General features: G+C 47.4%; 2 protein-coding genes across 2 annotated transcripts; one reads left to right on the top strand and one right to left on the bottom strand.

Annotated features, from left to right (window-relative positions):
- The first annotated feature begins 8242 nt into the window (after positions 1 to 8242).
- Positions 8243 to 11461, top strand: PLA2G1B (phospholipase A2 group IB). Its single transcript, XM_073313393.1, has 4 exons — positions 8243 to 8276; positions 8684 to 8843; positions 9675 to 9802; positions 11343 to 11461. The coding sequence occupies exons 1-4, from the start codon at positions 8243 to 8245 to the stop codon at positions 11459 to 11461; spliced, it is 441 nt and encodes a 146-aa protein (XP_073169494.1).
- A 5705-nt stretch (positions 11462 to 17166) lies between these two features.
- On the bottom strand, positions 17167 to 22657 carry LOC140898515 (hydroxysteroid 11-beta-dehydrogenase 1-like protein B). The gene is made up of 6 exons (XM_073312381.2): positions 21734 to 22657; positions 20393 to 20523; positions 19855 to 19966; positions 18566 to 18754; positions 17747 to 17890; positions 17167 to 17454 (listed from the first exon to the last, which is right to left on the bottom strand). Exons 1-6 carry the CDS (start codon positions 21831 to 21833, stop codon positions 17240 to 17242), a joined length of 891 nt encoding a protein of 296 aa, XP_073168482.1. The 5' UTR covers positions 21834 to 22657; the 3' UTR covers positions 17167 to 17239.
- Positions 22658 to 23207: the final 550 nt, after the last annotated feature.

Here is a 23207-nt window from a genome sequence, read left to right as displayed (position 1 = left end):
GTTTGGAAATCACCAGACGCAATTGCTCAGAGACTTGAATTGTACCTGCCACATGTGGGCCTTGTGCAAATGGGACACACAAAAATACAACACACACAACCATTGAGTTGTTCTTTGGGAGCACGCACGCTAAAACTGGAGAGGAAAGAAACTCCAGAAGGTTAAGGCTTACAAGCAAAAGGAAAGGGCAATAAAAGGAATACAATAAGCTAGCTAGAGTAGTGGAGAACAAGAAGGCTTACAAGTATATGAAAAGTGAAAATAGTAGCAGGAAAGACAATGGGGAAAAGGTGAAATTAATGGTGATTCTAAAGCAACTGAGATACTGAATTGTTTTAAATCTGGCTTTAATAAAGAAGAGGTTTGGACAATTTAGTCACGAGAATCTTGAACAATGACTTGATAAAAAGCAGGGAAGAGTACTTCGAAAATGAACACATACTTAAGCAAATGCTCTGAATAATCTGTATCTCAGGGTGTAAAGGGAACTAGTTAATTAACTTTCTGAGTCAATGAGTGGGAGTCTTAGAGAACTGGGGAGGAAACCAAGAGTTTAAAAAACAACAAACAGCACATGGGGGGACACAAAAGGAGGAAAAAAGTAATCCTGGTAGTTGCAACCAGTAAAACTAGCTACAGTCCCTTAATACAATTATAGTGAGAATCTGAGCAGAGGCCTAGAATTTAAGGCAGTTCTCCAACCCTTTCTCTAGCCCTTGAGCATTTCCAGCAGTGTTTGAAAAAGTAGGAGCACTAGTGTAGACTGGTCACCCAGTGGTTTTGACACTATGTTAACTAGACCTACTCTGAGCAGGCTTAGAAGACAGGTTGGTAAGAATGGAAGTGGTCAGTCTCCCACTTTTGCTAGTTTTGGTGTGGTGGTACAGATACTAGACAGAGTGGGAGAACTGGCTAAAAGTCTCAGTGTAGTTGCATCCCTAGAGGATAATGGAACCATAAGTAATAAATATGGCAAGTTTTTATTTATAAAAATAGTTCTGGAGAGACTTGATCACACAAAGCACAAAATGACGAGCCCCAGGAAATGCAGTACCTGGAATATCTGGATATTAGTAAAGCATGCAAATGAAACTTGTCCATAAAAATTGAGACATTGAAAAGCGCCAGATGGGCCACAGATTAAGGGGAATGATGATAAAGTATTGGGTGGGTTGTAGGGAGGTGGCTAGTGGGGAGCTGCTTATGTTTAAACCCACTTTTATTTAATATCATTTATTATCTGGAAAGTAGTCAAAACTCCGTGAGAGACATGACTGGGTGCTCCCATCACATGCCAGCACTGGAAAATCAGTATCTCTGAGATAAATGATAACCAGGTGGGTGAGTTAAAAATAGTGGACCCAATTCACCCCTGGAGTAATTTTGCTGAAGTTGGAGTTACATTAGAGATAAATTTGGCTCTCTCTCTAAGTTAGATGGTTTGTCTTTCCAGGAGTGTGAGTACCATGCCACCTGCTTATTCCTGGAATCAATTAATCAACAGTTCTTTCCATTAGCAACTCTGTCATCAATCTGATGACATCTGACTGGAGAGAAGTGGATGCAGGTGTTGCCAGAGCGGTCATGGGTCAGCAGGATCATAGCCAGAGAAAGATCTGGCGGTGCAGTGCTAATTAGAGGTGCACTTAGTAAAGTCTGTCATGCTAGAATTGCTCTTAATGTGGGGCACTATATTCATCATTCCTGTTATACACCGTGTATTCGAGTGAACGAAACATTTGTGTTTTCAGGATGGTTTTGATGCATGGGAGAAGGGAAACTTCAAGGTGCTGGTAATTCTCCAATGCCCTCTGGAAAGGGGTTTGCAAAGTCGGTTCTATTGACCAAATACAGGCCAGGTATATCTACAACACTGCCCTGTGCATCTTTAGTTCTAATGTTGCCTGTGGAGATGGCAGGTCCCAAGATGCAAAGTGCCATCTTGATCCCAGCAGCCTGGGAAGCACAGCATGCCATTAAAAATTAGGTTGGCTGAAATCTTCTCCATTTCATACGAACTAATTGGGGCTAGTGTATTTCTTTTGGCAAGATGCTAATGTAGCCACAATTCTGTCAAGGCAAGTGCTACCTCTGCACAAGAATGAGCTCAATTTTCTGTTGGAGCCCACTCACAATTTGCATCTCAGTGAAAGCCCTGCTCGATCTTTTCTGAATTCTGATATGGAACTGCAGGCTTAGTAACTGATGTTAATTCTTCAGACCATTCCTTTTGACATTTCTCCTCTCCTTTGTTTACATCCTACCACCAATATTTTCCACGTTACGGCTGTTCCCTGCTTCTGCACCCTAAGAAGCTGAGAAACATTCCAACTCCCATGGTTCCTCCAACTTGCCAAACATTCAGTGATCACAGAACTGGAAGGGACCTCGAGAGGTTATCTAGTCCAGTGGTTCTCAAAGCTGGTCTGCCACTTGTTCAGGGAAAGCCCTTGGCAGCCAGGCCGGTTTGTTTACCTGCCGCGTCCACAGGTTCAGCCGATCGCGGCTCCCACTGGCTGTGGTTTGCTGTTCCAGGCCAATGGGGGCTGCAGAAAGCAGCACGGGCCTAGGGACATGCTGGACACCCTTCCCGCAGCCCCCATTGGCCTGGAACGGTGAACCGCAGACAATGGGAGCCGCGATCGGCCAAACCTGCGGACGCGGCAGGTAAACAAACCAGCCCGGCCCGCCAGGGGGCTTACCCTGAACAAGTGGTGGACCAGCTTTGAGAGCCACTGATCTAGTCCAGTCCCCTGCACTAGTGGCAGGACTAAGTATTACCTAGACCATCTCTGACAGGTGTTTGTCTAACCTGCTTTTAAAAATCTCCAATGATGGAGACTCCACAATCTCCCTAGGCAATTTATTCCAGTGCTTAACCATCCTAACAGTTAGGAGGTTTTTCTAATGTCCAACCTAACCCTCCCTCACTGCAATTTAAGCCCATTGCTTCTTGTCCTATCCTCAGAGGTTGATAAAAAACATTTTTCTTCCTCCACCTTGTAACAACCTTTTACATACTTGAAAACTTATGTTCCCTCTTAGTCTTCTCTTTTCCAGTCTAAACAAACCTCATTTTTTTCAATCTTCCCTCATAGGTCATGTTTTCTAGACCTTTAATCATTTTTGTTACTCTTCTCTGGACTCTCTCCTATTTGTCCACATCCTTCCTGAAATGTGGCGCCCAGAACTGGACACAATACTCCAGTTGAGTCTAATCAGTGTGGAGTAGAGCAGAAGAATTACTTCTCATGTCTTGCTTACAACACTCCTGCTAATACACCCCAGAACAATGTTTTTTTTTTTGTTTGTTTTTTGCAAGTGTTACACTGTTGACTCATATTTAGCTTGTGATCCACTATGACCCCCAGATCCCTTTCCACAGTATTCCTTCCTAGGCAGTCATTTCCCATTTTGTATGTGTGCAACTGATTGTTCCTTCCTAAGTGGAGTACTTTGCATTTGTCCTTATTGAATTGCATCCTATTTACTTCAGACCATTTCTCCAGTTTGTCCAGATCATTTTGCATTTTAATCCTATCCTCCAAAGCACTTGCAACCCCTCCCAGCTTAGTATCGTCTGCAAACTTTATAAATGTACTCTGTGTACCATTATCTAAATCATTGATAAAGATATTGAACAGAACCCGACCCAGAACTGATCCCTGTGGGACTCCACTTGTTATGCCCTTCCAGCATGATTCGGATCCACTGATAACTACTCTCTGGGAGGTTTCAGAGTAACAGCCGTGTTAGTCTGTATTCACAAAAAGAAAAGGAGTACTTGTGGCACCTTAGGGACTAACCAATTTATTTGAGCATAAGCTTTCGTGAGCTACAGCTCACTTCATCGGACGCATACTGTGGAAAATACAGAAGATGTTTTTATACACACAGACCATGAAAAAATGGTTCTCTCCCCCCACCCCACTCTCCTGTTGGTAATGGCTTATCTAAAGTGATCACTCTCCTTACAATGTGTATGATAATCAAGGTGGGCCATTTCCAGCACAAATCCAGGGTTTAACAAGAACGTCGGGGGGTGGGGGGGGACGAGGAAAAAACAAGGGGAAATCGGTTACCTTGCATAATGACTTAGCCACTCCCAGTCTCTATTCAAGCCTAAGTTAATTGTATCCAATTTGCAAATGAATTCCAATTTAACAGTTTCTCGCTGGAGTCTGGATTTGAAGTTTTTTTGTTGTAATATAGCAACTTTCATGTCTGTAATCGCGTGACCAGAGAGATTGAAGTGTTCTCCGACTGGTTTATGAATGTTATAATTCTTGACATCTGATTTGTGTCCATTTATTCTTTTACGTAGAGACTGTCCAGTTTGACCAATGTACATGGCAGAGAGGCATTGCTGGCACATGATGGCAGATATCACATTGGTAGATGTGCAAGTGAACGAGCTTCTGATAGTGTGGCTGATGTTATTAGGCCCTGTGATGGTGTCCCCTGAATAGATATGTGGGCACAGTTGGCAACGGGCTTTGTTGCAAGGATAGGTTCCTGGGTTAGTGGTTCTGTTGTGTGGTATGTGGTTGCTGGTGAGTATTCGCTTCAGGTTGGGGGGCTGTCTGTAGGCAAGGACTGGCCTGTCTCCCGGGATTAGTGAGTGTTGGGTCGTCCTTCAGGATAGGATGTAGATCCTTGATAATGTGTTGGAGGGGTTTTAGTTGGGGGCTGAAGGTGATGGCTAGTGGCGTTCTGTTATTTTCTTTGTTAGGCCTGTCCTGTAGTAGGTGACTTCTGGGAACTCTTCTGGCTCTATCAATCTGTTTCCTCACTTCAGCAGGTGGGTATTGTAGTTGTAAGAATGCTCGATAGAGATCTTGTAGGTGTTTGTCTCTGTCTGAGGGGTTGGAGCAAATGCGGTTGTAGCGCAGAGCTTGGCTGTAGACAATGGATCGTGTGGTGTGGTCAGGGTGAAAGCTGGAGGCATGTAGGTAGGAATAGCGGTCAGTAGGTTTCCGGTATAGGGTGGTGTTTATGTGACCATCGTTTATTAGCACTGTAGTGTCCAGGAAGTGGATCTCTTGTGTGGACTGGACCAGGCTGAGGTTGATGGTGGGATGGAAATTGTTGAAGTCATGGTGGAATTCCTCAAGGGCTTCTTTTCCATGGGTCCAGATGATGAAGATGTCATCAATATAGCGCAAGTAGAGTAGGGGCGTTTGGGGACGAGAGCTGAGGAAGCGTTCTAAATCAGCCATAAAAATGTTGGCATACTGTGGGGCCATGTGGGTACCCATAGCAGTGCCACTGATTTGAAGGTATACATTGTCCCAAAATGTAAAATAGTTACGGGTAAGGACAAAGTCACAAAGTTCAGCCACCGGGTTAGCTGTGACATTATCGGGGATAGTGTTCTTGACGGCTTGTAGACCATCTTTGTGTGGAATGTTGGTGTAGAGGGCTTCTACATCCATAGTGGCCAGGATGGTGTTATCAGGAAGATCACCGATGGATTGTAGTTTCCTCAGGAAGTCAGTGGTGTCTCGAAGGTAGCTGGGAGTGCTGGTAGCGTAGGGCCTGAGGAGGGAGTCTACGTAGCCAGACAATCCTGCTGTCAGGGTGCCAATGCCTGAGATGATGGGGTGCCCAGGATTTCCAGGTTTATGGATCTTGGGTGTAGATAGAATATCCCAGGTCGGGATTCCAGGGGTGTGTCTATGCGCATTTGATCTTGTGCTTTTTCAGGGAGTTTCTTGAGCAAATGCTGTAGTTTTCTTTTGGTAACTCTCAGTGGGATCAGAGGGTAATGGCTTGTAGAAAGTGGTGTTGGAGAGCTGCCGAGCAGCCTCTTGTTCGTATTCCGACCTATTCAAGATGACAATAGCACCTCCTTTGTCAGCCTTTTTGATTATGATGTCAGAGTTGTTTCTGAGGCTGTGGATGGCATTGTGTTCTGCACGGCTGAGGTTGTGGGCCAAGTGATGCTGCTTTTCCACAATTTCAGCCTGTGCACGTCGGCGGAAGCACTCTATGTAGAAGTCCAGTCTGCTGTCTCAACCTTCAGGAGGAGTTCACCTAGAATCCTTCTTTTTGTAGTGTTGGTAGGGAGGTCTTGGAATTAATTTGCAAATTGGATACAATTAACTTAGGCTTGAATAGAGACTGGGAATGGTTGATTCATTATAAAAAGTAACCTTTCCTCCCTCCCACTGTTCCTCAGACATTCTTGTTAAACCCTGGATTTGTACTGGAAATGGCCCACCTTGATTATCATACACATTGTAAGGAGAGGTTTCAGAGTAACAGCCGTGTTAGTCTGTATTCGCAAAAAGAAAAGGAGTACTTGTGGCACCTTAGAGACTAACCAATTTATTTGAGCATAAGCTTTCGTGAGCTACAGCTCACTTCATCGGATGCATACTGTGGAAAGTTTAGAAGATCTTATTATATACACACAAAGCATGAAAAAATACCTCCTCCCACCCCACTCTCCTGCTGGTAATAGCCTATCTAAAGTGACCACTCTCCTTACAATGTGTATGATAATCAAGGTGGGCCTCAGACGTTCTTGTTAGACCCTGGATTTGTGCTGGAAATGGCCCACCTTGATTATCATACACAATGTAAGGAGAGTGGTCACTTTGGATAAGCTATTACCAGCAGGAGAGTGAGTTGTGGGGGGGGGGGGGAGGATGTGAGAAAACCTGGATTTGTGCTGGAAATGGCCCAACTTGATTATCATACACATTGTAAGGAGAGTGATCACTTTAGATAAGCTATTACCAGCAGGAATGTGGGGTGGGAGGAGGTATTTTTCATGCTTTGTGTGTATATAATAAGATTTTCTAAACTTTCCACAGTATGCATCCGATGAAGTGAGCTGTAACTCACAAAAGCTTATGCTCAAATAAATTGGTTAGTCTCTAAAGTGCCACAAGTACTCCTTTTCTTATTGTAAGGAGAGTGATCACTGTACATAAGCTATTACCAGCAGGAGAGTGGGGTACAGAAGTTAAGCTGACTGGTCTGTAACTCCCTCGGTTGTCCTTATTTCCCTTTTTATAGATTGGCACTATATTTGCCCTTTTCCAGTCTTCTGGAATATCTCCCATCTTTCATGTCTTTTAAAAAATAATCACTAATGGCTCAGATATCTCCTCAGTCAGCTCCTTAGTATTCTAGGATGCATTTCATCAGGCCCTAGTGCTTAAAGACATCTAATTTGTCCAATTTTTAACTTATTCTTTCCCTATTTTAGCCTCTACTGATCTAACCTCATTTTCACTGGCGTTCACTATGTTAGACGTCCAATCACCACCAACCTTCTTGGTGAAAACTGAAACAAAGAAGTCATTAAGCACCTCTGCCATTTCCACATTTTCCTGTTATTTCTCTCCCCCACGCCCCATTGAGTAACGGCCTTGGTCTTCCTCTTGCTTCTAATGTATTTGTTTTCTTATTACCCTTTATGTCTCTAGCTAGTTTGATCTCATTTTGTGCCTTTGCCTTTCTCGTTTTGTCCATACATATTTGTGGTGTTTATATTCATCCTTTGTAATTTGACCTAGTTTCCACTTTTTGTAGGAATTTTTTTTTTATTTTTAGATCATTGAAGATCTCCCTCCTTCATGTTTTCAAAATAACAGCCTGCTTATCCCTTAGCATCACACAGTGCCTCCACCTAGCCACCCACCTCATGACAGAAGTCCATTCAGAATGGGGTGAACTGCTTTCACCCTATTATCTGGACCAGGCCAGGAGAACACAGGTGCACCTTCTGGACTGGAGATAAAATAGGGTGCCATGAAAATGTCAGGCTAGTTCCTAGGGGGATAGGTATTTGTATCAGAGGAGTCATCAGCACAACTGCTACCATTGGTGCTAGTCTCACCAGAGGCCACACACACTGTCTGGGATTGGAAACAGTTCTTCAGGCTTTGTAGTTGGGGAGCTTGCCCATGTTATACTGTATCTGTTTTATGGATGTCAAGAATTTATTTCCAGGACTTTACATTTAGCTTGTTACACAAGCATTATCTTAATTTTAAATTTAAAAAAAAAACAAGCTAAAGTATGCAGCTGGCCTGTTGGCTCCTGGAAAGGTAACTGCTGACCTTCAGCCAACTTTGCTATACTCTGTGATCCCACATCCCTTGACAGAAGTCTGCATTCGACAATGTAAACACTGCCCTGTTATCACACTTGTGTCAAGGTCAGGCTGTAATTATAAAGAGACTGATGCAGACCACAAAGACTATATTTTTCATACCCTGCTGAAGGAATGAAATTCATCCTGCTCATTCTGCTGTTTTCAGGTATGACTACATCATTTACTCACTCTCACGCCCTAAGTCTGTCTATCTTGCACATGTGTCACGGACTGGAGGTCTTGGTGGGTATGAACTCAACTTGCCACACATATGGCAGCAGACACAGGTAATTTATGGAAAGTGACAGTTTGACAATGAGCTCATCCACCTTCAGAAGCTGCCTCTGTGACACCCCATTTTTGATAGACAGGAGCATTAGCGCTTTAACTTCAAAAACCCAAAGAAGAAAGCTATTTTCCCACCCTCCCCCATATCCCAGTCTTTCGGATCTGATTAACATCAGTTTGGTTGTAGCTACAAGGGAACCAGATTGGGCACGTCTGAGACATGAATATGTGTTGTCTGCTACTGTCAGGTATAACTCCCACCTGAGTGTTTGTGTTTCTTCTCAGTGGGTGCGGCCAATGCCGCTACCATCTCCCGGGCTCTGTGGCAGTTCCGCGCACTAATCAAATGTGCCATCCCGAACAGCAACCCACTACATGATTACAATAACTATGGCTGCTACTGTGGCTTCGGAGGCAGCGGAACACCAGTGGACACCCTTGACAGGTTGGTGAGACTTTGCCTTCTCAAAACCCTTCCCTCTCCTTGCAGCTGTATCTGCAGTTCTTGCTGTCAGCCCTTTCCCAGGTGCCCCTGCCTGTAGGTGTTTGGAGAACATTCCTGGCTAATATGACATCCTGTGCCAAGAAATGGGGTTGTATTGTATTTCACTGTGTCCATTCTCAGGGGTTACGCATCATCCAAGCAGCTCCCCTTGTTTCACTCTTCTGCTGGTGGTTGCTATACTGAAGAGCTGAATTGAATGTGTAGTAGCAACTCTTGTAGTGGTGCTAAGTAGCAGCCAAGAGAGAAACAAATCAGGGTGACCAGATTTAAGCATACATCACAGGGCTTTGGACCCAAGTGATGCCACTGCAATGCTACTGATGTAAGTGCATGTGCAACAATAAGACTGAGAATTTGGCCCCTTATCTGGCAGGTTACTTTCCCTTCAGAGATGCCCTACATTTGCTGTCTGATCATTGTGCCCTTTTGTTCAGAGTATTGTCTAGACCAGTGTTTCCCAAACTTGTGACGCTGCTTTTTCACAGAAAGCCCCTGGTGGGCCAGGCCAGTTTGTTTACCTGCCGCGTCCGCAGGTTCAGCCGATCGCGGCTCTCACTGGCTGCGGTTCACTGCTGCAGGCCAATGGAGGCTGTGGGAAGCGGCACCGGCCTAAACAAACCAGCCCGGCCTGCCAGGGGCTTTCCCTAAACAAGTGGCATCCCAAGTTTGGGAAACACTGGTCTAGATAATCCACCCTAGTTAACTTAAAACAAGCCAGCTGAGCTCAAGCCTGAGTATATGGTTCTGAATGTATTCCCCATTGTTTCACAGGTGCTGTCAGGTGCATGATAACTGCTATTCTATGTCCAAGCAGCTTTCAGCGTGTAACGGACTTCTGGACAACCCTTACACAGAGATGTATACCTACAGCTGCTCAGGCACCACCATTACCTGTAGTAGTATGTCTGCCTTCTCTTATTTCACTTTAGCCACTGGTTTCTTTTTTATGGTGGTTTGATCTAAGCTGCATCTCCTTCAGCAGGAAGGTGCTTCCTAAGCAAGCTCCCCTCCATACCATTACCCACTTCAGTAGAGATGGTGTTTGCCAGGAGTGGGTATACCTCCCTGTAGAGACTCTGTAGCAATCACATTCTACACAGCATAGCCCATAGCTCTGGTTTGAAAGGCCTTAACTCCTTGGGATCACAGGTTCATATCCAGGACACACATCAAAGGACAAAGCCTTTTGTCCTGCTAAACTTGGTTTTACACAGTGTCTGGTGCACAGAGCTCCCATCTCTTCTTGCTAGCTATTAAGTTTCATGTCAACTCTTATGAGAGGGGGTTTGCCCAAGAATCTTGCCCATAGTTTCCTCTCCTCCCACTGTTGAGGGCTATTTGACTGTAGCTCTTTATCCCTGGGGTGGCTGCATTTCAATAGTGGTGTGTTTGAAGTATTCTGGAAAGCACCTTGAGAGCATTTCAAATTAAAAGGAGAAGGTATGAGAGTGAAGGGAAGGAGTATAACTTTTTAAGTTTATCAGTTTCACTAGCCAGCAGAGAGAATCACCTTGGCTGCCTCTCCTCCCTGCCACCTAGGAAGATTTAAAGTAGTCTGAAACTGCCTCTCTTAATACAGCTATTGCTTAAACATTTGAAAACTGAAAATATGTAACATTTCCATGATAACCATAGGGATACCCTCTGAGGCTGGTGCCACCTAAAAGGGGATAGGCACAATTGACACCTCACAGGGTCAGGACTAGAGCAGTGCGTAAAAAGAATAAAATATCTGATTCAAAACAGCAGAGGTTTTGGCCTCCCCAAAGTGCTGCCATTGCTTGGAATAAAAAAAGCTGTCCCATTACTAGAGGCCTTCTGAGTTTTCACCTTCCGCCGCAGCATGGGCCATGTACTTGGTAGGACCATCTTACTAAATCCTTTCCCTGCCATTGCAAGGCCCTTGGTGCAGCCGGTCCCTCCTGTTCTCTGCCTGGGGCACATCACCGTGTAGTCTTGCAAGGGCTGCACGGTGTTGACCTAATGCTGGCTGTTGGCTTGGCGTGGGTGGCTGGGAGGGGTCTGGGGGCCTGTGCAGGGCCGGTCTCAGCCAGGCCTGTAGACCCCAGGGGGGTGAGGCCACGGCTTTTACTGGCCCAGCTTGTGCTAGGGTAAGAGCCAAGCTTTGGGGGGGTCCAAGGCTCTTCTTCCGGGGGCGCTCCGTCCTCGCCCTCACAGGTAACGTGCCCAACGCCTAGGGCCCGGCCGGAGCGCTCCGAGCGGCCCACAGAGGCTCTGCCCCCACAGCCCAAGGGTGCCAGACGTGCCCTGGTGTCGTTCCCCCCCCCGGGTCCAAGGCCCGCGCGGGCCACCCCGCGCTGGGCTCGCCGCACGGGGAAGAGCCGGCCTAGTGAGCGGCCCCTGGGGCGGGCCAGGCCCGTGGCCGGACGCTCGCTGGCCGCTTTGCCCTCGCTGACGCCGCCTCCTTTCCCCCCGCAGCCAAGAATGACGAGTGCGAAATGTTCATCTGCGAGTGCGACCGCAAGGCGGCCATCTGCTTCTCGGAGGCGCCCTACAACCCGGAGTACAAGGACCTGGACTCCGCCCTGTGCGGCTGACCGCCCGCCCACCCGCCCGACTGGCCCCGGCCCCGGCCCCGGCCCCGACCCCGCGCAATAAAGCCTAGCACCGCGCCGCGCCTCCCCCTTCTTCCTTCCTGCGCCTGGCAACCGCCACCAACCGCCCCGCGGGCCCGCCCACGGCAGCGCGCCAGGGTGGGCGGGGGGATGGGACCCGCCCGCTGGCCCCACCTACCGGCCCGTTCGGGGCAGAGGGCGAGGCGACGCACGCTGGCTTCCCCGGAGTGACGTAGTAACCCCGCCCTCCCAACTGTCACACCAGCGCTTTGTCACGTGTGCGGCCCACGCGCCCACCTCCCCGATTGGGCCGCTAGGGACACGTGTTCCGGGAGCCGCCGTCCCCGCAATAACAGCCGCTACACAGAAGACAGGGAGTTCGTGAGCCCCGCCCACTCCCGGGGTAGGGGACAAGGAGCCACGCCCACTTCCCCGCCCCCATAGGAGACCTAGACCGTTCTCTCACTGTCCACCCCCACAGGGGACAGGGAGCCCCGCCCACTGACCCCATCGAAGACTGAGCCACGCCCACTGCCATTCCCTCTCCCTCCCCCCACCCCCATAGGGGGTTTGGGGCTGCAGAAACTGATCCATTGCTTCTTCCCTTCAGTGGAATAAGGGGCGGGCAGTTTCACCTGCTACGCCTTCCCCAGTGTTGAGTAGACTGGTGGGGCCAGGCCTTTGCTTGAGGTGTAATGGGGCCTGGCTGTTCCCCTCCATATTTTCCAAGTTGCTGGATGGCCCCTCCTTACCTGTCAGGGAATAGGGGGGAGTGAGTGGGAGTCATCATGGCCCAGGCCAGCCCCACCAGTGCTTGTGGGTCATGGTCCTGTTGCACATGGCCTGTCACTTTGTGACACCCCCATGTCCCACGGGGGCACTGGCTGCACAGGGAGGTGGGGACAGAAGTGGAGGTTGTGGTACTGTGGTCACACTCTGGGTAGGAGAGTCTGAGGGGGCCTGCTCTGCTGCCGCCTCTCTCTCTTAGGAGAGGGGATTTGGCTCTTCAGCGGCATTGAGCCAGCTCCTCTCCCCAGCTGGAAGTCACTTCCCTCAAACAGGATGCAGGTCATGGTCCCAGCTGCCCTTGGAGGAAAATGTTTGTGTGCAGAGGAGCCTAAGAGAAGCCCTGCCCAAGAGGATCACTTATCTCCTTATTTTCCTGTGGGAGGATGTTCTGTCCTGAAGCTTCCAGCAATTTCAGCAACTCTTATTCCCTACACAGACCCTCGCCAGGAGAGGTTGGCACTAGGATAGCTATGAGCTCCTACTAGAGCAGCAATCTACCCTCTTGTGAGTCAGTGTCAGGGCCTCAGGATGGGAAAGGAGGGTGGCCTCTACTTTTCAGTCAGAAGTAAGTAACTCTGCTGGCTCGCTTTCCCATTCAGGATAGCTTTACTGCCTGTCTTTCTCTAGCGAAGTGTAGGATGGAGACCTTGGATGAGTTTGACAATGAATACCCCCTCAGTATGTCATTCTGCAAGCTGATTTCCCCTGAGGACTTTGAAGTACAGTCTTTATCCTACACTGAGCAGTGCCTGCAAGAACTGTATACAAACATGGAGCAGAGCCCAGGGATCTGTGAGAGGGTCATGCGAAAGCGGAAGCAGATGGAGAAAGAAGCATCTGGCCTGGCATCATTTTTAAAGGTACCTGCAGTGCCTTCCTGACTAACAGCTCCCCCCACCAAATATCTGAGATTATTGGGGGAGATTTTATCAGGAATAACAGCGAGAGAATGTGTCTCTCGGAGCCAGGAACTCTTGACCACTCTAGTAATGAGACAGATCACCTTGTAGTTTTGCACCACCACTCTTTCCCTGTTTCTGCTTAGGCTGCTAGTATCTGTGCCACAAGAGGAGGGAAAAGTCTGTTTTCCAAATTGTGCATGAGCTTTCCTGAAACCCGCATCCCTCTCAGGGTTCCCCCCTGCCTCCAGCATGGAAAAGCCTGGATGTAGCCTCATTACATGACCTGGATCAATCTCTTCTGGGACTAGGGAATGAAGTGCTAGCTTGAGACCACCACTCTAGTCTCCACCTGCGTGTTGACTCTGATTCTCAGATCGCTATTTGCAAAGTGGTCCAAGCTTTAAGGGGAGTTAAATGTTACTGAAATCACAGGTTATGGTGATATATGTTCAGCCTGGTCAATATGAATCCAGTCATGCGATTTCCACTAAAGGGAATTATGGGAGCAAATTCCCCTCACCCAATGGAAAAATTACTCTCTTTTTTAGGAGTTTTTTATGTTTGTTTGCTGGGGGAGTGTGCAGGGAATAGAGACTGGAATCGACAGAGGAAGTGCTACTGAAGCTATTGTTGTACTTCCTCCTTTTCCCTGTAGTAAGGGCTCCTTAGGTTGACTTGGATACTCTCGCCAGCTCTCTATCTGCTCTGTGACATTAACTTTCCCCTGACTCCAACCCACATGAATCTAATGGCAGCCTGAAGGCACCTGACCATTCTGTGTATGTCACCGCTCTGGCAGTGTAAAGGGTCCTTAAAGTCAGTGTAAATGTCCCCCTGAGACTTCCCCTTGTGCAGGGAGCTGCCTGACCAGTGTAAAAGCTCTACCCCAGTCCTTCTCCTAGTCCATAGCATAAGGGTCCATTGAGGGGATGGCCAGATTTCACAGCACTACAGCTGTTCTCTGCTTAACAGAGTTCACAGGGAGCTATGGGAAGCAGAATGTTAGAGCAGCCCAGAGGCTGCTGCAACTTACACTGCGAGCAGGCACAGCCCTACTCAGCATCAGAATGGGGGCGTAAAAAGATAGCTTCAGGCTATCTTTGTGATTTCAGATCACTAACGCTCCCATTGCACACAGAGCCTGGTTTTCAGTTGCTCTGTTCCTGTACTTGGGGCAGGGATGGAAGCTGTGGGAGGGACAAACAGAACGTCAAAGCCATAACAGCTGGTATGTGGGATACTGGAGAGATGGTTAGGTAGTCTTGTGAACCAACAGTCCACCTTGGCTATTAGACAGCAGTACCCACTGCAGAGGCGAATAGCAGTGCCTTACCCTCCATTCCCCCCACCCTCCATGTTGTTTTCTAGGCCAAGTTTTTCTGGACACTTCAGGGAGAGATGAATTACTGTAACTATGTGGGGATTGCGGAGATGCAAGAGAAGGTGGTGCAGCTGAAACGAGACATGCAGAAAGTGAACAGCTATGCTCGGGGTAATCCCTGTGCTTCAGTATCCATTTAGACATGTGGCACAACTCTTGGAAATTTCCCTTCTTGGCTCTTCCTCTCAGACTCCCCTCTCTCCATCCTGTGGCTTGTGATGCAGAAGAGAAAATGCAGCGATGTTGTAACAGTGCCTTTCCCCATTGGGAAGGGATAACTCAGAAGTCTAAGCACAAGCTTGAAATAGCTAAGCTCTCTGAAACAGCAGGCTTAAATCCACCCTTCATGCTTCTGAGGCAGTTTCATTTAGCTAGCATCTCTCTACTGATTTTTATCCATAGATCTGAATGCTTTACAAAGGGAGATAAGCAGTATTATCTCTGTTACCTATGAAGAAATAGCCTCAGGGAGGTGAAGTGACTTTGTGAAGGTCACACAGTGAGTTGGTGGCATGGCTGTGAATTGTACCGAGGTCTTCTGTCTCCAAGTCTAGTACCTGGACAACACAGCCTGGACAACACAGCCTCCCCAGTTTGCCTCATTGTCCTGTGCCAAAATTTCTCTTTCATTGTGCACCCGTTGTGTGCCACTCTCCCACCCCTGAGCTGGCTATGTTTTAGTGGTGGTTTATGTATAAAAGTTTGTGAACCACTTTGGGATGTCTGGGATGAAAGGTGTTATAGAAATATTAGATGTAATTGTTTGTTAATTAGCTGTTTGGATTCTGATGGCCATTTTCACCCCAGTCTATGATATAGCTCTGATGTTTCCTTCTCAGTCCTTGGCCTGGTAGTTATATTAGCAGCTGGTATAGAGTGGGAGAGGGGGTGCGGGGTGTGCGTGTGTGTGTGCGTGTGTGTATCAATCTACAGCACTTCAGCATGCCTCACACTAACTCTGTGGATCCTCCTGATGCACATTAAAAGTTCCCTAGTGTGTATTGACATCCTACAGCTTGAAACAGAGAGATTGGGGACTGTCCCTCATCATTCTGATCTAGTTGGCGGACAGCAGCTCTGAGGTCTGCCCAGAAGCCTATACAACTGTATAGTTTTGAACTACTTAGAAGAGCAGGGAAAGGACAGCCCTTGACAGGGAAGTGCTCTCTCTGTATCCCCACTCTAGGGTCTAATTCCATGCATTATTAGGTAGTCTGTGGTAGCTGCATGTGCACCTCAGGCCAGGCTGGGGGTAACAGTCCAACTAGAGGAGACTGTAAGCTACACGTGTCAAGGTGTCCAGATGCTAGAGATGAGTGAAGGATGGAGTTGCATCTCATGGCCCTGCCCAGCTCTAAGGTGTGTATTTTGGGGCTCATTGGGGAAATCTTTGCTCAACATAAGAACGGCCATTCTGGGTCAGACCAAAGGTCCATCTAGCCCAGTATTCTGTTTTCTGACAGTGCCCAATGCCAGGTGCACCAGAGGGCATGAACAGAACAGGTAATCATCAAGTGATCCATCTCCTGTCGCCCATTCCCAGCTTCTGGCAAACAGAGGTTAGGGACACCATCCCTGCCCATCCTGTTTAATAGCCACTGATGGACCTAACCTCCATGAATTTATCTAGTTCTTTTTTGAAACCTGTTATATCTTGGCCGTCACAACAACCTCTGGCAAGGAGTTCCACAAGTTGACTGTGTGTTGTGAAGAAATACTTCCTTTTGTTTGTTTTAACTTGCTGTCTATTAATTTCATTTGGTGGCCCCTAGTTCTTGTGTTATGAGAAGGAGTCAATAACACTTCCTTATTTACTTTCGCCACACCAGTCATGATTTTATAGACCTCTATCATATCTCCCCTTAGTCGTCTCTTTTTCAAGCTGAAACGTCCCAGTCTTATAAATCTCTCTCTTACAGCAGCCGTTCCATACCCATAATCATTTTTGTTGTCCTTTTCTGAACCTTTTCCAATTCCAATATATCTTTTTTGAGATGAGGCAACCACATCTGCAGGCAGTATTCAAGATGTGGGTGTACCATGAATTTATATAGAAGCCATATGATATTTTCTGTCTTATTATCTATCCCTTCCTTAATGATTCCCAACATTCTGTTCGCTTTTTTGACTGCCGCTGCACATTGAGTGGATGTTTTCAGAGAACTATCCATAAGACCCCAAGATCTCTTTCTTGAGTGGTAACAGCTAATTTAGACCCCATAATTTTATATGTATAGTTGGTATTATGTTTTCCAATGTGCATTACTTTGCATTTATCAACATTGAATTTCATCTGCCATTTTGTTGTCCAGTCACCCAGTTCTAAGAGATCCTTTTGTAGCTCTTCGCAGTCTGCCTGGGACTTGACTATCTTAAGTAGTTTTGTATCATCTGCAAATGTTGCTACCTCACTGTTTACCCTTTTTTCCAGCTTATTTATGAATATGTTAAATAGGACTGGGCCCAGTACAGACCCCTGTGGGACACCACTATTTACTCTCTCCATTCTGAAAACTGACCATTTATTCCTACCCTTTGTTTCCTATCTTTTAACCTATCTCTCTCTCTATGCACTTTGGAAAGATTATGTCCAACACAAACATGAGTCCAGCATCTCAGTTGCCCCCTCTGCTTGAGCAGGGTTTTCCTTTTATTGTGCTTCCATGTGAAATTGAACTGCCCTGAGGCTTAGAGGATATTTTCCAGGACAAGGAATTTGTCCAGCAGCCTTTCCATCAGGCCTGGCATCCATTCCTTCAGCAGCAGCAGAGGCTTTAGGGTCCAGTAAGGATATATGACCTCTCGATGTCGCAGCACACCAGCCCGCACCACTTCCCGCGCACACTCTTCTTTGGGACTTGCCTGCATGGTGATTTTATCACCGATGATTTTCAAAGCATTGTCTGGGATGAAGAGAACAATTATCACACAGGGTATCTCCTTTCCTCTCTTCTTCCAGATTAAACAGACTGCATCTGGGTGCACTGGGGAGCATAAACTCTCTGAACTACAGCAGCCAACACCCAAACCTTTTCTATAGTTCTTAAGATCATTATCATGTAATAAATCTCCTGACCTCCCCTTATTCCCCTGAGATTATCTCTCAACATCTGGATGATATTTTTCCCCTTCTGCACTGTGTATTGCAGCCTAATGATTGGGTCTGCCCAGTAGAGAGTAGCATTTTTGTTTTACCTGTGTCAATATATCCCAGCACAGCAACTGTGACGGAGAGACTGATCTCCCGAAGGTGCAGCTCCCTGCGTAGCGAGCTGTAGAATCCTTCCAGAGCAAACTTGGCTGCATTGTACGAAAGGGTGAATGGACCTCCAATGCGACCTGAAGAGAATCAAAGCAATAGGAATAGCTGAGAAGTTCCCCCAAGGAAACGATTCGCTGAGGGGAAAGGTTTTAGGCAAGTGGAGCTGTCAGAGGACAAACTGGAGTCTCATGTAGATCCAAGTCTAAATACTGTTCAGATCATTTTTCTGTTGCATAACTGCCAACCTCAGAAACCAGACACGTCTTCTATTAGATGGGGCAGCCCCACCAGCTCTTGCTGGGATCCCATCGAATCTCACAAGCTAAACAGTGTCAGGGCATGTCAGTACTTGGGAGGAGACCTCCAGGGGCACCTGTAGATGGTTTGGTAGGTGGCCCTCTTTACTCTGCTTTGAGTTCCTACTCAGACTAAATCCCCAGCGTAGCTGCATTTCAGAGATGGGTGAGTGATCCCAGTGAACAGTTTGTACTGAGCATTTTGAAAGACAGATTTGGAGGAGAGTTGTAATTACCCATCCTCTGCCACCAAAGAGTTAACAAAACTTCTCTGGAACTAGAAGCCTTTGTAACAGGCAGGAAGAGATTGGCTGTTGTTGTAACTAATGGCTTTTCCTGTGGAGGAGGTGAGATGAAACAATGATTCCACCAGTATTGTTAGCTGTGAGATTGGTTTGACTGAGTAGGGCAGTTTGGATGCGTTCACTGGTAACTGAAAGGAGCAGCCTTCCTTACCACTCAGGGACGATATGACAATGATGCTGCCCTGAGACTCTTGCAGCATGGTCATTGCAGAAACTGTCAGCTGGACGTAGCTCAAGAAATTGACAGTCATAGAGCTGGTCACTGCTGCCATGTCTCCTTGGAATGGGCCAAACCGGCCACTTCCCCCAACGTGGTTCAAAACCAGGTAGTCAAGACCCCCTGAAAGAGAAGGGGAAACACAGATTCAGATGAAGTATGTGCATCTGTTCTTGGATCAGATGGATGCGGTACACTATCTGCCCTCCCCGCTCCAAGATAGCAGCCGTTCTGAATCAGAGTCTACCAGAATCAGGGGATCTGCAGTGGGATGCACTCACATTTCAACCCAAATATTTCTTAGGTGGAGCTAGACTTACAGCCACTGAAGTCAATATCTAAACTCCCACAGATTAAAAGGGAATACTACTGGACTCTGGTATTGTCGGCCTTGATCCCAAGCTAATTCCCACTCTTTGTTCCCCAGAGTTGGGATGCACATCAACTATTCCCATATACCCTCCTGCTGATGCTCGTGACGGCTGATGGCTTTGGAGTCAGGGCCCTAGCGGAGAAACCACTCACAGCTCCATCCTGCTTATAAGCCAGTGGAGCCATCTCAGGTTCTGCTTTTCTCTCCTCTGTGCAGACTCCTGGAGACCTCCCCCACTCTCACTGCAGCCTTCCCCCCCTCCCTGATAAATCTGACCTAGCACCCACTGAATGTCTGACTTGTCTGCAGCTACTCCGTGCACACTCGAGTGCTCCATTGTGAGAAATGGTGCTTGTTCCATCTGACACCGCGCACAGGCCGCTTGGGATGAAGCAGTCACTGTTGATTAAAGCCAGGACCCTTTTCCATGGAGGGCCCCAACATCTGTGATGGAATAATACTAATGGCTGTTCAACTTCCCAGTGAAGCTGCCCTGCTACCACTGACGTTTAGTGCAGGGATTTCCCAGCTGGGGCCTGGGGAAGTCCCCGTTGTTTGGAAGAGCACCTAAGCCGGTCATTCTGGAATTCTCTGCATCTCTGCTGCCAGTTGAAGTAATTAGTTATTCAAAAGAGAGCTGCACTAACCCTACAGGGAATCAGTGTTTGGGAATCTGCGTGGCTGGGCCAATCCCTAGGATGATTAGGCTTTTTCCGGGTAGCAGAAAAATGGAGCATCCTGTTTCAGGGAAAGGCAGCGTGGGTGATTGGAGTAGTTGACCCAGAAGAGGTCTGTGTCCTTCCCTGTCCCAGGAGGACACGAAAAAGGAGGGAAGCAATGCAAGTTTTACCCAGTTTGTTTCTGGTTTCTTCAATGACATTCTGGGCTGAAGTCAAGTTGTTCATGTCGGACACCACGTGCCTGGCGGAACTCGCCCCCAGTTCCAGACACTTCTGTGCCACCTGCAGAGAAAAGAGCAGCCATCAGCGAAGAACCTGACACTGCAGCAGGCTGTGCAGCCTTCCGCGTGGCAGCTGTTTCATAGCACAGAGTAGAGCGTGCAGCTGCCTGCTTCAGTTCGCCCCAGGTTAATGGATGGGGCAGGAGCTCGGTCTAGCATGAAATAGAAGGGACTGAATGCAGCTGAAGAATCACATTGGGCAGGGGAGCAAAGAAGTGATGATTTGCAGTAGCGTGCTCAAGGCCACATCCTGGCCTCGGGTGTGAATACAATTTCTGTTGAGAGAAGGGGGTTGTAATGTGGGTGGGTGGCCAATGTGTCCTGGCGTTTGGCCACCTCTGCACCCTGCTGTGTGGGATTGGAGAGTGGGGTATAATAGAAGCCCAAATGTTCCATTTCTCCACCCTCCTTGGGTTGGGGGTCTTACCTCCTTGAGCTGCTTCTCCCTCCTGGCAGTGAGGAGCAGGTGCGCTCCCATTCGTGCAAACTCATAGGCTATTTGTTCCCCAATCCCAGTGCTCGAACCAGTGACCAGCACACGCTTCCCTCGCACCATTTCTGGAGGTTTAAAAGGCTGTTAGCAGGAATTTGACCAACTGCTTCCCTAAGATACTGGGCATCAGGGAGCCCCAGGACTGCAACACTGATTCTCTAAATCCCAACAATATGTGCCATCGAAGAAGGTCTATCTTTTCATCTGTAAAATGGAGGTAGTGATACTCTAGGAGTACTGAGAGTATTCGTTTGTAAAGTGCTGAGTACCGGCACCAAATTGTTTGTACAACTGGGGAGTCGTTACACCTTTGATCAGCCTGACCTGTTGGAGGAGAGACCACTTGTGATATGGGCTTATGTGTAATTGGACAAGTTAGGGAGGGAAAGGACCTGTTAGGTCACCCCATCCCTCTCCCTGCCACTACAGGATATGGTACATTTACTAGAGTTTGTCCAGGCTTGCTTTAAATGTCCCAAGCAATGGGGCTTCCACCATTTCCCTTGGAAGACTATTCCACAGGCTAATGCAGCTCTCTGCAAATGTGGCCTTGCCCGCTATTACAGAAAGCATGTTCCCCAAACGCATGGCTCCTGTGATAGTTCCCAATCCCCAGAGGGAGCTCATGGTGAGCACCAGAAAGTTGGTTCTCTCAATGGCTTCTTTTAGAAAGAGGTATTTTCTCTCTTTCCTGATATTCGGGTTCCCCAGCCTCTGAAACAAGGTTATCCTGGTCTGTCTTTGCTACTCAGAACCAGCATTCCTCCTTTGTCACCACCTGGAGGAAATCTTGCAGCCACAAGCTTCCATTGTGATACCACGTCTGTAGGAAAGTATCTGGCTTTTCTTAGGGCATCATTGGGGCTCATTTCCTGTCAACATTCTGCATTTTCTAAACTCATTGGAGTGGTTCCCCTTACAGTGGAGACTGAGCCACATGTTCCCTGCTTCATTACCCCCTTTTACACTGGCCCTTCTCTCTGTTCACCTCTTGTTTTTCAGCTCCAGCTTTCTGTATACCTCTTAAATAGATCATTGTCATAGATCTAGCTTAGTTTTAGAAAGTATTTTCAATTGCTTTGGATGCTGACAGTAGTCACCAAATGGGGGGTCATCTTTTCCCTTTACACTGAGCTGTGAGAGTGCCACAAAAGGGGACATTTCAGCTCAGTTTTTCGCAATCAGCAAAAGATCTGACTGTAACAGGGAGTCAGCGCTAGCCCTCTTCTGTGCCTGGGGTGTGAATTCCCTGGGGTCCCGTCCTGCTTTGCTTACCTGCAGATAGGGTTTCCTGGCTGTAGAAATAATAAGCACATAGGCCAACAAGGAGCGAGAGGAGAAGCCTGATTGCAGCCATTGTATCAGCTCTGAGCATAGACACTGGAGTGAATCATTAAACCCAGCAGGCTCTTTCATGTCCAAGTGATAAACAAGTGAGGGTCACAATTTGATTTCAGCATATGTCACTGTCCAATTTCTCTCACCAGCCTCACATTGGAGCACTTCCCTCCTGCCAGCAGTTTGTACTAGACTAGGTATGCACTGGGGCAGCGATTTACTGTTTAACCCAGATCCCCTTTTGCACAGTGCACCACATATGGTGCCATCCCTTCTGAGCTGCATCCAAATGAACTGGCTTGAACTACATGGAAGATGTTAATTGGCTCCTGTTTAGGGAGACAGTTACTCCCCTTTGTTGTGGGAGAGCAGACTCTGAAAGCTGCTGCAGACCATTAGCAGCCATTTGAATGTCCTCTTACTGTCCCTTGTCAATATGAGCATTTTGAGGGATGGGGGGTTAGGGTGAGACCCAAAGAACATTGGAGGCAGCTTCTCCATCCTGACTGGCTGGTGGGGAGGGTCACTAAACTGTACTATATACATTCTTGTACTTTGCTCATCAGCATAGTATCTGAGTGCCCTCCAATAGTGCATTAAGCAACATGATTAACATCTGCCATATGTTGTTTGGTCTCTGATCCTCTCTCCACAGGGAGAAGTGTGTGCATTGGTGTCTTGTTTTGACAGTTTTTTTTTAATAACTGGTGGTGTGACTTGTGATGGATCTTAGTTCCTGAGGGAGTTAATGTCATAGAACTTTCTCAAAAAGAAAAGGAGTACTTGTGGCACCAGACTAACACGGCTGCTACTCTGAGAACTTTCTCAGGAGCTGGTCCAAGACTGTCTCCTGCACAGGCAAGCTTTTACCCTTATGGCAGAGAGAGCCATTGAGCCAGAGGAACATAGAGAACATTATCAGTGGAAAGCCATTGCCTCCCTCAGAGACCAGTAGGGTGACCAGACAGCAAATGTGAAAAATCAGGACGGGGGTGGGGGGTAATAGGAGCCTATATAAGAAAAAGACCCAAAAATCAGGACTGTCCCTATAAAATCAGGACATCTGGTCACCCTAGAGACCAGGGTGGGTCTGAATCTTCCCTTGTGTATGGCACTTTGCAGGATTTTTCTCACTGGCTCCCCATCATAATGGAGTGATAGAAAGGTCCGGAAATGCTCTCCTGCTTGGCAGTCGTCACTGGCTATAAGAAAGGGAGGCTGGAGAGTTTGGCTCCAAGTTCAGACAGAATTCACTGTGAATGCTAGTTATGTAACATAGCCTTAATGCCAAAGTGATGGGCACATCAGAACTGCCTGCAGCCTTTCTGTTGTGGGTCTGCTGTAAAGGAGAGATTAAGAATTATGGTCTAGTCCATTCTGAGATAAAACTGGCTCAAGCACCCACCACAGG

This window comes from Lepidochelys kempii, chromosome 15 (assembly GCF_965140285.1).
Source record: "Lepidochelys kempii isolate rLepKem1 chromosome 15, rLepKem1.hap1, whole genome shotgun sequence".
In the NCBI taxonomy this organism is placed as follows: Eukaryota; Metazoa; Chordata; order Testudines; family Cheloniidae; genus Lepidochelys; species Lepidochelys kempii.
Note: the sequence above shows the minus strand (reverse complement) of the source record. Positions and strands in the feature narration are given on the sequence as shown.

What these genes read in the sequence shown, in the direction of transcription:
- LOC140898515 (XM_073312381.2), bottom strand. Translation starts at nt 21,833, where the DNA reads ATGCTCAGAGCTGATACAATGGCTGCAATCAGGCTTCTCCTCTCGCTC. An exon ending in AGAAACCAGAAACAAACTGG is followed by an intron (nt 18,755 to 19,854) that starts GTAAAACTTGCA and finishes CTTCTCTTTCAG; the next exon opens with GGGGTCTTGACTACCTGGTT. An exon ending in GCTGGGATATATTGACACAG is followed by an intron (nt 17,455 to 17,746) that starts GTAAAACAAAAA and finishes TCTTCATCCCAG; the next exon opens with ACAATGCTTTGAAAATCATC.
- PLA2G1B (XM_073313393.1), top strand. Translation starts at nt 8,243, where the DNA reads ATGAAATTCATCCTGCTCATTCTGCTGTTTTCAG. An exon ending in GCTCATTCTGCTGTTTTCAG is followed by an intron (nt 8,277 to 8,683) that starts GTATGACTACAT and finishes GTTTCTTCTCAG; the next exon opens with TGGGTGCGGCCAATGCCGCT. An exon ending in CACCACCATTACCTGTAGTA is followed by an intron (nt 9,803 to 11,342) that starts GTATGTCTGCCT and finishes TTCCCCCCGCAG; the next exon opens with CCAAGAATGACGAGTGCGAA.